This window comes from Acanthochromis polyacanthus, chromosome 7 (genome assembly GCF_021347895.1).
Source record: "Acanthochromis polyacanthus isolate Apoly-LR-REF ecotype Palm Island chromosome 7, KAUST_Apoly_ChrSc, whole genome shotgun sequence".
NCBI lineage: Eukaryota > Metazoa > Chordata > Actinopteri > Pomacentridae > Acanthochromis > Acanthochromis polyacanthus.
This window is the reverse complement of record NC_067119.1, coordinates 13,122,873-13,140,068: the sequence shown is the minus strand read 5'-3', so window position 1 is coordinate 13,140,068 and position 17,196 is coordinate 13,122,873. Positions and strand designations below refer to the sequence as shown.

The 17,196-nt window shown below is 40.5% G+C and overlaps 1 protein-coding gene across 1 annotated transcript; it reads right to left on the bottom strand.

Annotated features, from left to right (window-relative positions):
• Window positions 1-13,850: 13,850 nt before the first annotated feature.
• Window positions 13,851-15,744, bottom strand: cldn5a (claudin 5a). The gene has a single exon (XM_022196095.2). The coding sequence runs from the start codon at window positions 15,385-15,387 to the stop codon at window positions 14,740-14,742; it is 648 nt and encodes a 215-aa protein (XP_022051787.1). The 5' UTR covers window positions 15,388-15,744; the 3' UTR covers window positions 13,851-14,739.
• Between the last annotated feature and the right edge of the window lie 1,452 nt (window positions 15,745-17,196).

Below are 17,196 nucleotides of genomic sequence, written 5' to 3'. Positions count from 1 at the left end.
CATTTTACCACTGACACCTGTTTTATCAGCAAAACGCCTGGAAAGATCTAGATCCATCTGATTCCAGATCTTAAAGGAAGTTGCGTCTCTTGTGTCATTAAACAAAGACTTGGCAGATTGTTAGCTGCTGGCAGTCGCAGCCGACGGCAGCAGAGAAAGTGATCCAAACTGATTAGTCTTTTCATCGTGATCCAGTCTTTTGTTTCGCTGACGCACAACTTGCAGTTCCACAGAAAGTAAAGCTGCTCTTACCGCATTTTTATTTTTATTTTTTTTTGTTTTTTATGACCTTTATTTAACCAGGTAAAAATGTTTGAGAACCAGTTCTCATTTATGAACATGACCTTTCCAAGAGGCCCCAGTAGGAATAAATGCATCAAAATGCATGATAGATAGATGGATAGATTAGATACATACAACAACATAGATAAGAAAAAGACAGGACAGACAGGTTAGTATATACTCTAAAGAACTTGTACGATAAAATTAAAAGCACTGCCAATTTTAAAAATGTATACAAGCTATACATGGAGTAAAAATACATACACACCAAAAAACAAAACAAAAACATTTCCATTTATGTGACCTCTAGTAAAAATGTCAAGCTTGAATGAACTTAACGTCTTCTCCTGAGCTCAGCCGGCTCTTGTGGGCCAAAGGTGAGCGCTGTGACCTTGACCCACATCGCTGAATGTAGGCCAGGCCTCCTGGTGGGGATTTGCTGCCGGCCCAAAGAGTGACTGGAAAGGAGAGGCCTGGGCTGCTCTCTGAGGGGTCATTAAGATCCTTATCGCTCCTGGATCAGGATGAGATCATGGCTTTCAGGGTGGAAGGTGTTTGGGAGGAAAGTGCAGACTGAGTGGCAGCAGTGGGTCTGAAACGGGCCACAGTGGGCATCATGCTGCAGCCGGGGATGTTAATGCAGACAGCCTTATTGTCAGGAGGGTGTGTGCGACTTCATCACCTAATGCTGCAATCTAAGTCTTGTTCCCTCCCCCTGGATCGACTATTTGAGAACAGTTTCCATCATAATAAGACTGTTTACAGTCACAGCACAGTTATGTTATCCAGAAGAGAAATGCTGCTGAGAAACAGTTTATTTTTAGAGCTGTAATTATCATGAATTGATGATAAATGTGCCTTCAGCTGCCTCTGTTTTTACTTTCAATTTCTTGCTCTTTACTCATGTTTTGTTGTTTCAGGTGCCTACCTGCAGTATGTTGAAATTTAAACAAGGTCTGTGTGTGGATGCTGTCGTCTACAGTTTGTTCATATGTGGAAAAAAGCTACTCAGTAACACAAACTCAAGACTGTTGTGCACAAATTCTGCTTTCAGGTTCTTATAAGCTGCAAATATGTAAAATTATAAGTTTTAAATCCTTATGTAGCTGCCAACTCATCTTCTATTTGCATTTCATCAAAGTAAACTTTGTCTACATCAAAATTCAGTTCAGTTTCTCAGGTTATCTCAGGGCACTTCAGAAAGTAAGGCCATGATCTCATAATATTAAATAATTGACAGAAACTCAATGAAAACTTTAGTACTTCTACCTAAATGTAGTGCACAGTATACAAGAATTGTGTGAAATGAGCAATGCAAGAAGAAAATATTCTAATCAGTATCTTTTCATGGAGATACATTTTTAAAGTTTAATAGTGCAAGTGTCCTCTACAGTTGAAGCCTTTAACTGCAGAGGACACTTGTAACTTTAACTCTGGGATGTTTGCATTAAAAGTCATTAAGCGTTAATAGAGGTTTGTAAAACCAGGGAGGAGGAGGGCCCAAACAGCTACAGAAAGCATTTAATGGTTGTTTTGGGGGCTTTGATTATATCGCATGATCTCCAGCTGCAGCTGTTCAAATTATACTTTTTTAAGGCCGACGTTTTTAAATAGCCAGTTTAGCAGACGGAACAGGAAACAAAAACAAAGTGCATGTAGTGGAGCTTTCTTTGCTTTTAAGCCACCGTGGATGAGAAGTACTTCAAGCAAAAAGATGAAACTTTGGCTGAACAAATGGCAACTGGCAGGATAAGTTGACATTTTTTATTTATTACCACTTAACTGTTTATCAGGAATGCACTTAAATGTAGTCAAACACTAGGCCAAATAATATCAGTCATGTATTTATCTAAGGTTTGCTAACTGCTGGTCACACTTGATCAAGTGAGGCTGCAGCAACAAAAACAAACCCAGAGGGCAGTGAACTGATTAAGGATACCTGTTATTGCTTATAAGTTAAGATTTTCCATGAGTACGATGGTGCCTTTTCTTCTTTCAAGAGTTACACAGTCTAAAAACCACTGAAATGTTCAAAAAAATGATAATTTGAACATGTAGTTTCGGGGCAACCAGGCAAAATCCTGATGCTGATGAAGGCCATGTGGTGTGATAGGAAGCTACTACATGTAATATTTTCTCAGCTGCCATTTTGAGGCCTCAAATGAACTTTCACATGCTGTCAGAACATGAAAACAAACTAATCTTCTTCTTGTTTTTGGTTGCTAGGACATTACGATGTTGTTGTTTTCACTCTTTCCTGAGCAACAGCCCACACCGACTCGTCCAGCGGTGCATCCACCTGTTGGCTCCGTCACTCGGCCTCCTGCCCTCAGCCATCAATCACTCGGCTCTCCATCCCCCCTCTTGCACCTCTGGTGAAGTGGGGCCACTGCCCTTTATGCCTCTCTGAGTCTGTGGAATGTGGCTTGCAACAGACCCAACACACACACTGAGGGAAACATCTCCCCAAAGCCAGGATCATGCAGTCCATGTGTAGATGTGTAGCACAGCTTTTTTTTTTAAGGCTTCACACTCAAACAGTGGTGTTGCCTCAACAGGGGTGAAGCTGCTTAGTGGGGCTTTGTGGGATGTCAGTGGAGTAATGATGTGGATGATGGGGGGGGCCACGGCTGATACAGTATTTTCTGACTTTTTTGATGCAACAGCTTAGTTTTAGTCTGGACTGAAATACTCCACAGCTTTGAAGTTTACATTTTTAAGTGAAGTTTTTGATAGATGTGGCACTTATCCAGGCTTTTTTCTCCTGGCTAGTTCCTTGCTTGTGTCGTATCTACTCTCAGATGTACGTTGCTTTGGATAAAAACAAAGTGAACACACTTACAATAACTTTTCATTCCACCATGTTCGAAACAGTGGATTAACTGTTATATTTACAAGTACAACTTCACTGTTACTGGATATCTGAAGCATCTGTTTTAATGCCTCATATCTAAAAATCGTATTGTATTGTATCTTTGACATTTCTGTGCTCAAATTTCATGCTTACAGGCTGATATCAACCAACATATGTAAGTATTTATTTATCTTTTAATTCTCCTTTCCCCCACAAAAGCAGTTTATAGTCACTGGTTGCATGCAGACAAAACATTGCGTCACTTACAGACAGCTTCTTGTTGTTCATAATAGCATACTTATTTTTAGGTTTCTGAAAGAGCTGCACTTACTTTGATTGGTTTTAGGACATTGTGCTCTCATTAATTAATATCTCAGTAAACTGTATGTTTGCTTATCATCCTTCTAAAGCAGCTGTTTCCATCCCTCTTCCCGCTCTGCCTCCCAGATTCCAGATAGGATTAGCTTTACTGGACAACCAGGGACAAAGAACTACAGCTGACTGCTTTCTGCCTGTTGCCGGACTCCCATCATGCTGTGAGAGGAAAATCACACACACACACACAGACACACACTCTTGAACACACACAACCACAGCGCACAAACTTCTCAAAAAGACTAGACACGTCATCGCTTCAGATCTGTATTTTGGGTTCTGCTACCTTCGTTTCAGCCTGTCAGCCCACAGATGCCCTTCATGATCCCTGACCCCTGCCACCTTCAACCCCTCCAGCCCTCTCACGGTTGGGGGTGTTATTCCCCGAATCGCTCTCTTCTCCTCCATTGTTTTAAAGTGCTTTCAAGCAAAAAGGGATTAGTATTGCTGGAAAAGAAATTTGCATTAATTTGACACTGAATTGTGTTGCTGCCCCTGTTTTGTTTTTTTTACAGACAGCAAGTTTACTGAGAAACATTATTGAATTCATTTCAACATTAAGCACTTTTATATGTGATCTAGCTCATTTTTATTCAACTTGCACTTATTTTTTTACTATACATTGTCACATTTGTTGTCTCACTTTGAAAGCCTGTAATTGCTTCTACTAGAAATATACCTGTATATATGATGTACAAAATCAGCAATAATCCTTATTAATTTGACCCTATTTTAAATCTCCTACTTTCATAATATGTTACTGTTGCCATTTGCCCCTTTTCAGATTTTTAGTGCTTACTTTCAATATCTGTTTTTTCAAGACAGAATTATAGGCGATGGTACCAAAACCTGAAGGAAACAGCGAGCCTGGCCTTGTGCAGAGAAAAACACATCTATTGCTCATGTAACAAGATGTTATCACTCTTGGCAAACAATTTTCTGGCATCTAAGTGCCTGTCTAAATATTTGGCAGCACTTTTTATAGAGGTGGTTTGGATTTTGTTACCTTTAGACAGAAACAGGCTGTTGCTCCTTGTTTACGCTAAGCTAAGCTAAGCTAAGCTAAGCTAAGCTAACTGGCAGTTGCTTTTTTAGCAGATATAGAGTAATTTCAATGTTTTATAAGCGCATGTCCCAAAATGTCAGTAGTTGGTGACCACAGAGCCTTGTTTATTGTTGTGTGATGTCTTTTGCATTGCAGACATTACAGATTCAATTTCAATTCATTGTTCCACACATTCTGGTAATTGAGGATAACCAAACAAGACTAAAGCCACAGAACTGCTTTTTGGCCAATCAAAACCTTTGACCAGGTTCACTGCAGTATATAAACATAGACAATGCATCTCTTCTTTCTCCTTCTGTACAAAACTGAAGCCAAAATATCTCAGATATGGGCGCTGCAGGTGGAGCCAGGGTTGAGCAATTCAGATTCAGTTTCTGTGATTCAAATTTAGTTTCTTGTGACATTTAATTCTCCCCATACGCGTCTTATAAGCACAGAATCAAATGTAAAAATAAAGATCCTGTCACAACTTTATGACAGAGGGATCCTTTTAAAGACCTCAAGATTAGTCAGTAATATATGCCCCTTCAAAGCACTTATCATGTCAGCAGAGACTGCTGCAATGCTGCATGTTCCCATTAAAAATGATAGTCAAAGTCTAGCCTCATGAAACATTGGTGATGCATCTCAGAGGAAGAAACATTGAAGGCATTTTAGATATTTGTGTGCATGTAAATATGTTTTCCACAGCTTGTTTTTTCAGCCCCAGTTGGGAAAACCCCAATAGGCATAACATCCCCCTTTTATTTGGGTTTGCACACTGGGACAAAACCGAAGGCTCAGACTGCAGTCGGGTGTGATGAGGGCGTCTTTTCTGTCGTTCTCGGTGGTAGGTGGCTCAGTCATGCAGGACTTTCTTTAATGGATAACAAGCAGAACAGCCTTCATCCTTGAAAATACACTGTGCTCCCCTGCACAAAGACACAGAGAGAAGAGCTCAGGATGAGAAAGGAAAAAACTTTCATATAAGTTTGCCTTTTCCCAGATTAATTTCTTCAGCTGCTTCTTTTTTTGTTTTTTGGGTTTTTTTTTGCATCCAACAGTCATAAGAAAAGCAAGACTTTTCCTGTGAGATGCAATGTGGAAACAATACACTTAGAAGACATCTAAATCCTGACCCTGTTTGTGTGACGGGTTGTTGGTTTAATTAGCCACTGATTGCAATATCCTATGTTAATATGGAAGTCCAAATTGCCCCTGGAGGCCAAAGCTAAAATCAGCACCACATGTGTCGCTGTTCTCAGTATCAAATATGATGAATAAATGCTGATGGGGTTTGTTCCTGCTGGATTTCTTGTTTGAGGAGGTTTGCTTTCTCGTCTTAGTTGAAGAGAAACTGACATCACATACATTTGCCAACCGTGCAAAATCAGAAATGTCTCCGGATCCCCCCCTCAGACATTCCTCATGCTGCCAGGACTCCTCTTCAGCTCAGCAGAGGGCTGCCATTCACCCCTTTGCCTGCTCAGAGTTACCTACGTGCAAGTCGACACATGCTTTTATGTGTCCAAGTATTTAAAGTTGTCTCTCCCTGATGATATACAACATGGAAATATGATCTCACTCAGACAGGCATGAAAGGAGTCGAGACTCCCTCTTTTGACTTCTCCTCTCTCATATTTCTGAGATAAAACCATCCCTGTGCACTCCGTCTATCACTCTGTTGAGAAAACACTTCATCTGTTGCTGTAAAATGTTGTTGGCTTGTCTCGAATTATACACCAATGCTTGAATATTGTGTCGTTTTAGAAAAGTGGGATTGAATATTTGGCAGCACTTGTTTTATTTTATAAATATTGCAGGTGTGTTGGGTTATAGTTGAAGTTTATAACTACCTGTTTAACAGGGAATGCGGAAATTAGTTGTGGCTATCATCACCTTTACACTGATGTAACTGGTGATCCACCAGTTACAGAGCAACATTAACATTCACATCATCATATATTTCCCAACAGGTGGCGGTTATTGGAGGTTCTTTCTTACTAAAACTTTTTATTTTCTCTCCTGGTGCATCTACGCAATCAAGAATAAGTATTAGCCTTTATTGTCACTGTTAGCTCTGTGTACAACAAAATGGTGCTTCGAAAATGCAAAAGTTAAAGCACAGGACAGGTAATAAAACAACAAGATAATTTATTAAAAGAAAACATACAATACACGCACTATAAGTAACATGAGGCACTGTAAGTAACCTGAACTGCTGAAAAGAAAGTAAATTACATTAATGGACAAGAGTGTAGGCTGTAATAACTAGGATAGCAGGATATCTTTTTGCAGACATGATATTGTGCCTGTGTATGATGAGAGTTGTTTCTTTCACTTTGTGTATGGCTGAGGATCAAAATTGCATTAATAAAGTAATGCAAGTGATCAATAGTGAGCAGGTTTTTGGGTTTGTCCTCATAAGTTACCCTATACAGGGTTCAGCTGCATGGAGTGTGTGCAATGACTGACCCAAAATCATTGGTTTTAAAGTTTCAGACAGAAATCTGGAATAGGAACAAAAACAACTATTTGAAAACTTCTTCCTCTCTGCTTGTTGCTCTAAGTTCACCAGACGTACCAAGATATTCAAGCTAAAGTCCTCTATCTGAGGCCAGTGTTGTACTTTTTGTATCTGTGCCTTTACAAGGATCCCTCCACAGATATCCACTGACAATTTCTTTCTCTTTATTCTGTCTCACCTGCTCAAAGTAAAAGACTTGTGATTGACTAAAATCTCCTGTCATAGACTAGATTTTCTAAAGCCTGAAAACAGAGCAGAGGAGGAACAGATGTCTGGTTTCCTCCCAGACCACTTCAATAAAAATCCTGTCCGCCCCAGCTTTAGGATGTTAAATTCTCCCTGAAGTATCTTGTTATATAACATTCTACTGTAACCTGTTTAACAACAGCACACATATAATTCACCTCTTTATCAAAGCTTTATCACTTTAGTATTGAGTGAAATACTCACATCCAAGATACTATAGTTTATTAAACATTGCATCACGCTGAAAAACAGACTGGTGGGACTAGACCATGATTTAATACATACTTCAAACGAATTACCTTGAAATATTTCATATACTCTGAAAGTTTTGGAACTTGACAAGAATTCAGAATAACATTGTATTGATTTAAACAAACCTTATCATAATAAAAACACAGCTGTAGAATGACAGACTTGCCAAAAATCCATCATTAAAATGGGTGGAACATATGGTGAATTTATTGTTTGACAGGATTTCTTACGCCTTTTACAGTATCTATGTAAAGTATTCAACCCCTTGGAAGTTTTCCTCTTTTATTGCTTTTAAATATTGAGTCATAGTCACTTTAATTTGACTTTTTAGGAACGTAGTGTCTACAGATACGGACCCGTACCCGTAGCCTGTGGCTTACGGATACGGCACTTTACCTTTCGTAAATATTAATGAGACGGACATGAATATTAATGAGCCGACTGATGAACGCGCTTTGTGATTGGCTGGTAATCCGACGACATAAATATTAATGAGCCGGCTTGGTAATCCGAGTGATGAAGGCGCTTCCGTGATTCGAAGTGAATCTGCGCGCCGAGCCCGTCATGTCAGTCATCTGCTGTTCTCTTTTCTATCATGCATAATGTCTTATAAATATCATTATCTGACTTTTTCACGGACAGCGATTTGGGGGTTGAAATCAGCACTACTATTAAAAATAGCAAAACTTTTTATTCACGTGACCCTGTTCTAATAAAGCACAAACAGCAAACAAAACAAATGGCGGAACTAACAGCCAGCAAACGAAAAGTATTTTTTACCTTCAAAAGTAGCGACAGACTATTACATATTAACAACCTAAACAAAACCCTGACGTATTTTCTACGTCTGTCAACACAGACACTGCACGTCAGTCACTTTAATGTTAGCGGACTCTGTTGAATGGCTAAGTTACATCACCACAAACAAATCTCACAATATCACAGTAAATCGAGTTTGTGGGTTTTTTTAATTCATGCCGAATTAAAGAGCTGCTCCTCACCATTCACGAGTGTTTGTTTCATATTCGACATCCTTAACTTTATCTTGTAAATTAGCGTCCGAAATTAAATGGGAACATTTGCAATGGAGTTCGTCAGCCGCTTCCACCACTGAACGCGGTAAACTAATTAATAGGAACTGGACTTCAAACAATTTAGACACGGCGTCTAAAAGCGTAAAAACTGCAATGTCTAAAGTGTGAGAGGAGACGGTGTATTTTTGGTTAAATTATACAATGTTCGCCGTCAAAGTCATTCATATAAACTGCTTGTAATGTGCAGCAAATAGTAGTTAACCGGCGCCAGCTCTTCAGTGACCTTAACGGGTCCGTACCTCTAGTACAGATGCTACCTTTTAGGAAAGAATTTACCAAAACAGACTCTTTCATGTAAAGTGAAAACAGATTTTTACAAAGTTGTTTCAGTTAATAAAAAATATATAGCATATGAAATAAGTGATTGCAATAGTGTTCAACCCATTCAAGTCAGTATTTAGTAGATGCATGTTTGACCACAGTCACAGCATTGAGCCTGTGTGCAAAAGTCTCAATCAGCCTGAACATCTGGACACTGTATTTTTATCACATTTTTCTTTGCAATAAAGCTCAAGCTCGGTCAGGTAGGACAGAGATCATGAGTAAACAGCCCTTTTCAAGTCCAGCCATAACTTCTCAATTGACTTGAGTTCTGCGCTCATACTGAGCCACTCCAGAACTTTCACCTTGTGGTCTTGAACCATCTCTTTGCAGCTTTGACTATGTCCTTCATCTTATTGTCTTGCTGGGACACAAATCTTCCCAAATCTTAGTTCTCTTGCAGACTACATCAGGTTGTCCACCCGGTGTCTCTATACTTTGCTGCATTCATTTTACACTCTGCCTTTACAAGCCTCACAGTGCTCACTGCCGAGAATCATCATGATGCTGCCACCGCCATGCTTCACAGTGGGAACTGTGTGTTTGTGATGATGCGAAGTGTTTGGTTAGTGTCTAGTCTGATGGACAATAGTCTAAGTTTTGGTTTCATCAGACCAAAAAAAACTTCTTCCAGTTGACCATAGAGTGTCTCATATACCTTCTGGTAAACTATAGTTAACATTTAGTATGAGAATTTTTAAACAATGACTTTCTTTTTGCCACTCTTCAATGAAGATTTGACTTCTGCCATCTCAGCTGCTACAGCTTGTAACTACTTCTGTGGAGTCGTAGCTGCCTTGGTGGTTTCTTGCGCACTCACTCAGTCTTTGAGGATGCACTGCTCTAAACAGACTAATGTATGTGTCATATTCCCTTCATTTCTTAACGATAGATTTAACTGTACTCCAAGGAATATTCCATTCGTGGAGTTGTTTGGAGTTTTCTTTTGTCTTTAAGGTTTAAGTAAAGCCAGAAGTACTGATTCACCAGTGATTGGACCAAAAAGAGTCACTTTTACTAAACATTATAGTCAAAAAACCCAAATTAAACTGACCAAAGCAATAAAAGGTAAAAACTCTGAAGGGGGTACTTTTTATAGGCATCATGTCTGAGACCTTCTCAGATAAATTTTTCACATGTGATAATATTGTTGGTGGTGAAATCCACATAAAATATTCTCTGCGTAACTACATTTTTTGTGTTATCAACTGCCTTTTGTATTCATTTGGCTCAGGAAGACGAAGAGTTTATTGACCTATAAACGAACAATGATGGGTTTGCATGCTTTTTGTGCAGGTTGTGTCAAAATGAGCGTGAGCATAAATGTGACTTAACACGTCAGAAGTTAGATGATTGCTGGACATGCAGACACATATGTTTGCTTGTACCTGTGTTTGAGTGTATACTGTAGCTCTGGGAGCAGTTTAGCCCAACCATAGAGCTGCACACACAGAAACACACGCTCTCCACCCTCCACCGCCTCCTCTCCACACCCTCCATGTTCCTTCCTGTTTCCTGTTCCGCTGTCCGCTGCACAGGAAACCTGGCCGCGCTACGGCGCTTCGACAAAAACTCGTGAGTCACCGAGCTGTAAACTTTCTGGACATGCAGGAGAAAAGAACGTGGCGTGTTATTTTCTGATCTCCATCTCTAACCATGCTAGCTCTTGCATTGTTTAGCAAACAAACGGCTCACAGGGTCTTTAACTCAGCTTACAAAGTCACATTTGTCCTCCACATTTAACCACCTGCTGACTCTTGGCTTTACTGTCTGTGAGTAAGCCTCCTCCAGCTGGGAAGTCTGTAGATTGTATGCACCTGCTGGCTCTGATGCAAGTCTGAGTCAATCAGTAAAAACATAAATTAAGTCTCCTTTGTTTTATGAATCAGCTACACTTCTTTGGTGGTGTTGTGGTTTCCACATCACATTAAATTAAGAAAGTTCCCGTAAGCAGTTATTTGCTGGTGTGAGGAGCTCAGGGTTGAGGGTTGTGACTCCGATCAAATGTGGAGGATTCTGCTTCGATGAGATCATGCCTGGTCAGTGGCGGGAAATGACTTTCGGCTCGCCTGACCCGAAACCGGCTTCAGAGTTCAGAGTTCATGTCATGAGAGACAACACTTTAGCCCAACCCAACCTCCCGAAAATGCACGTCTCTCACTGGTGACCGCACAAATCTGAAATCAGTACTGACTTTTGACATGACCTTAACCGTGTGGCCCCCTCGCTCTGTCCGACTGAAGGAAGTCAAGTTTAGAGGTCAGTTTCAGTGGTTCTTAGTGAGTTATGTCATCTGTTTCTGCGAGACATTTTTCTGACACCCCTGACATTTATCTCTAATATGTATTGACAATCATGTTGGCAACAATTGCTCTTAAAATGAAACACAATGAAGCAAAAGTGTTTCTGCTGTCACAGCTGTTCTTGGAGTGACCATTACAGGATTAAAGTAAATCCCTCCTTCATCTTCCAGACTGCTGTGCATAGGCTGTGTGTATGTTTGTGTGTATGTGTGTGTGTGTGTCCGTGCATGCTGGAATGTCTGCTGGCCTGGCCTTTTATTAGGCTCATCCATACCACCACATTATAGGCTCCCGTAGCCAGGCAACTGCAGGTTCTGGCTGGTTACCATGGCGAGCGCCCATTGAGTGACGTCGCTGGCCCTATTTGCCTCCCTCCTCATTGGAATGAGGGCCTTTTTAAAGGTGCAACAACCCCACCCCCAACTCTTTCTACACTCACACATACGTGCACTCACTTAACCCGTTACTCACTCACACACACACACACACACACACACACACACTGCACTTCGTCACCCTCTGTGCGGTGACTAGAGTGGAACTAACAATTCGACAAAAACATCTCACTGAGGCACATCACACTGCACCTTCCAGAGAGAGTCTTTGTGTAGAAAAAAAAAACTCCTGCAAGCTGCAAACAAACTGCAAACACTGTAGGCAATTCTGAGCTTGAGACTATTACTTAATCTAGATAAACAGTCACATTTTATTAAGTTAGAACAGTCTAAGATTTCTGAAGTACAATGAAATCAGCCAGGTGGAATGAATAGTGTTTAAAATATATCATAGTCACTAAAATAAAGGTACCAAAAATGGTTCTTCTCGGTAATGCCTTAGAAGAACCATTTTTAGTTCCACAAAGAACTTTTAACCAAGAAATTCTTTGAAGAATCCTCAAAAGTGTCTCAAAGATCTATCAAACTATGGCCCTCCAAAGAAGTTTTGCCAAAATGACTTCTGTAAGGAATCATTTTTAAAGTAGTTTGTTGTTGACTCATCTGGTTCTGTTTTGATAAAAGGACTTAATAATTGTTCAAGTAATTGTTAAGGAAACAATTTGATCTGAGTCCCTTCCACTATGATACATTAATTATTTTGAGTTCTGGATTGTTGGTCAGACAAAACAGGATATTACAGGATGTCAGTTTAGGATCTGGGGAGTTGTGATGAGCATTTCTAATCATTTTCTGGTGTTTATAGAGCAAATGAGTAATCAATAATGCAAATAATTGCTGGTTGCAGCTCTGATTTAATGCTATTTCCTGCCACCGAACCAAATAACCCCAATAAAAATAAAGAACTTTTAGTACTTTATCGAACCAACAGTAATCCCCTAAATAAAGAGCTTCTCCAGTTAATGAAGATGCTTTGAATATAACTTTTTAACAATTTATTTCCTATTAAACCAATTTCCAATTCATTTTGTGTCTATAAACTCCATATAAATGTTCATTCTACTCTTTTGGAAAGATGATATAATCAATGTCTGTGGTATAGTTTGACAAAACAATACCAACTTAAAATGCTGCATGTTTTTATTGCAGGGTTCACAAGAAGCAACATGCTTCCAAGTTGGGATTTTTTGTCAAACGACTATTTTTCAGACCAAGTAATTGTTGACATTTAACTTTCTAAACCAACAGGAAGGAGATGCTTGCATGGCAACAGATCTGTCTCCATGGCAACGGCGCAAACTCCATCCACAGAGGCAGAACCTGTGATAAACTCGAGAAAATTACCTGATTCTAAGTCTCATATCATACATTTTATTTCCTTTCTATGGTTTGCCTGCAGCTGTTTGTACCAAATGTGGAATAATAGCAAATAAGCAGGAGCATTTGTTTTGGATGTGGAGAATCTACAGCTATAGTTATCATTTTGCTAGACTCTCTCCTGATTGTGCACTCGCCAGACTCTATGCAGACTTTCTTTGTGGCCACAATTTCAACTTCTAAGAGGGCATATGACCTGCTAAGGTTCTTAAGTCACCAGCAAAACAAGTATGGATAAGCTTTTGTAATCCAGTCAAAGTTTTAAATCAGACTGCTGTGACTCAGTCACTGAAATATCTTGTTACTGTTTTTTTTTTCAGTTAAACAGTCTTGTAACTTTATTTCAATATTGCAATATCATCCCCGTGAAAACATGTTGTTGCCATGAAGTACATGTGGACACACTGCGTCAAAGTAATTATTAGCCGTGGCACCGTCCTGGTGGAGGGTTGTGACCACTAATGAATGAATGCAGTGACTTGCAGGAAGACGATTCCAACAGCTTCTCCATAGCTTTAATTTGAACGCCTTTCACTGACTGCGGACGCGGGGGCGTGGGGTGGAGGGGGGGGGGAGTATTGTGAGTTGAACAGCAGAGCCCCACTCTTGCTGAATGGGCATTGTCATCTGGATTTCTATGGCTAACCAAAATACTTTCTCCCGCCGTGGGGGTTGGTTTATGGATTCATGGTGGGAACGGCATGTATTACGCACAGCCGCGGAGGGCTCTGCTGCATGTGCGCACCGTCACAGCTTTAAGAACACATTTTAACTAAAGATTTCAGACAATATATTCACTTTAATCTTAATAAAAGGAAACAGTATTGCATCTTCGTATACATGAATAATGAATCATTACATCAACATACCAACAGAGAACAGAGTTTATTCCTGGAAGTTGTGAAAAGAGCAGAGCCTCCCTGCAGGGACAATGATGCAAAAACTTTGCAGGTGCTCAGTGCGGCCGAATAACGGACTGTACATGTTTCATGTTTTGACCTACAGATCCCAGGATTTCCGAAATCTACACGTCTAGAATTAGACTGCAACCTTCTGAACAAGACAAAAAGCCTGTCTGGCATTCACATGTATGCACCTTTCTTCTTTTCTCTTAGATGTTATTAGAGTTTTTCTGTCAACATGTCAGCGTAGTTCCCCCTAAAGGAAATTCAATGTGTGGGAGTGCAAACATTCTCAGCTACTGTACAAGTCTGTGCTGACAATGCACATCAAGGTCAAAGAACAGTGTTTATTTTCGGTGGCAAGAGTTCCTCAAGAAAAGAAAACCTTTGCAGTTACAACGGTAAACAATTCAAAATACTAATAATTTCGAAGATTTACAAAAGCAGGTACCTAACAAAGATACTCCTTTATGTCTGTGAGCTACCTCTTGTCGTTGATAGTCTTTATTTTTTCTTTAATCTCCTGTAGACACAAAAAGGATGTGTGAATTCGTGGTCCGAGCATAATGAAGGGCCAGTGTAAAACAGCAGAGGTGCTTCCATTGATTTTCAAAGTTCAGATTTCTAAGAACAAACAAAACAAAAAACTGCAGGTGCAAAGACAACGTCCGTTAAAAAAGTTTAAAAAAAAAAGTTAAAAAAAAAAAAGTCTTTTTTTTTTCAAAAGCTGCAGGTCATTACGCACCGCCTGCTATGAGCCGCACAGCTACACATAATTCCTCTTGTCATAGTCCCCGTTCTGCGCGGCTCTCTTGGTCGGTGCGTATTTTACCGAGTATCCAGAGTTCCCGCTGGAGGGACAGGAGCAGCACAGCAGCGCTCCTCCGATCAGCAGCAGCGCCGTGGCCGCCCAGCCGATGTAGAGCGCAGCGCCGATCTCTCTCTTCTGGGATGCGAGCACCTGTGGATTGTAGAAGTCTGATATGATGTTGTTGGCCATCCAGCACAGCGGCACCAGCACGAACAGGCCGCTTATGATGTAGATGACTCCTCCGGCGTTCACCACCCGGGCTTTAACGTACTCGGCGCGGATGCAGTTGGTGCACTGCGCCCCCGCGATCACCACCATGAGCCCCAGCACGCCCATCACGGAGGAGATGATGGTGAGCGCTCTGGCCGCCTGCAGGTCGTGGCTGAGGGCGAGGACCGAGTCGTGCACCTTGCACTGCATCTGGCCCGTGCTCTGCACCACGCACGTCATCCACAAGCCGTCCCAGATCGTCTGAGCCACCACGATGTTGGCCTCGATGAAAGCCGTCACCTTCCACATGGGCAGCCCGCACGCAACCATCACCAGGAGCGAGCCAATTACGCACAACGACAGTCCCAAGATCTCCAGTCCGGCCGACACCATTTTCGCTCTTTACGTCCAACCAAGTCTGTCTGAAGTTGTTGAATCTCTCCCCTTAGTTCTCTACTTGAGAGCAAGGTGTTTTTCTGCGCTTTGTGTCTTCGTTCTCACCTCGGCGTGCAGGAGCGTCAGTCGTTAGTTGCGCATCACTCACCGCATTTACTCAGAGATGTAAGACAGCAGCTCCGCGTCTCTTTGTCAGCGAGGGGATGTGAAAACAACTGGAATCACAGTAGCACCGGACCACGAATATTTGCGGGGTGGGGGTGTGTGGACTCGAGGAGAAACTTTCCTCCAATCCGCTGCCGCCGCATCCTCAAGGGACCAATGAAAACGCAGGGAAGTTGTGCGACTGAATAAAGCGGTCCAGAGCGCATTGTGCGTTTGAACAGTTATTTACAATGAATAGAGGGGGGCAGGAGAAGGGTGACGGGCTTTTATGGGAAGGGGGAATTAAGGGGTGTTTAAAGGTTATGGAGCAGCTGAAATGCAGTGGTTTGGTGAATCAGGGCTCTTGTTATTGATTTTTCGGACGTGGAGGCTAATGCCACTTGTCTGTGCAATACACGGGCTAAAATAACCGTTTCACACTCATTCTGATATGTATGAGATTCTTATTTGGCTGCTTTAAGCGTCGGGGAAAAAGGAAAGACAGTGAAATGACATAGGCAATTTCTTTAGCCTTCTGAGAGCCTGATTCCCTGACTGAATTTGGTTTCATTGGTCTCAGAAAACACGTATAAAGTGTTGTTAAATATGTTTTCCAATACATTTGATTCTTTTTTGTTTAAATTTCACATTTAAAATCACTTGTTTTAAGTACTTGTATTATTATTTATTATTTATCTGTAATTATCGCTGTTATTTATCATTTATTATTTACCTGTGATGTTCTTGTGTTTTAGATGCTTTAAAAATTATTAGGGGATCTGGTGGAGGGTTATGCACCACCTATGCTAAATAGAGCAATTTGTGAAATGTAATAACTTGTTAGAGACGTTATTGAAACAGTAAATTCATTTCAGTTTACACCAGAGCTCTTGATGGTGGTGCATGTATGTAGGCCAAATTAAACATTTGAATAAAATTCACATAGCCTGTAGATTACTCAAGGGTATACTCTGCACAACAACCTTTATTTGCACTTGATAGACGTTTTAGCCTATAAAATGGCACCAGCATAATGGAAAAATGCTCAATTAAAGCACTTTGATATGTTAATGACTGCTGTGAAATGGGGAAATAGTCACAATATCCTGTGAATGTAATGCAGTTGAATAAAGAAGTATAAAATGGAAATACAAGGATCTCAAATTAATACAATGTGTGTAACTTAAATATGTGTACTAAAGAACAATACTTACATTTGAACACTTGGTTTGCTAATTTAAATCATTTATGGACACACCTTTGGGCATGATACAAGACTGTATCAATCAAAGTTTATTTCTATAGCACTTTTCATACAAAAAGTAACACAAAGTGCTTAACAAGTTAAAAACAAACAATAAAAAACAATAAAAAGACAATGTCCCACATCTCTCCCAAATCCTGCCCCACATCATACTTCACATGAACACACAGACATACACACACCGACAGTCACATAGCCACACGCACACACACACACACACACACACACACACACACACACACACACACACACACACACACACACACACACACACACACACACACACTTTTATAACAGAAATAATAGTGGTAGTGTCTTCTAAACACAAGAAAACATAATTTGACTTGTAAAATACTTCTATATTACATTTAAAATTTTCCCACGAAGTCGGCAGACAG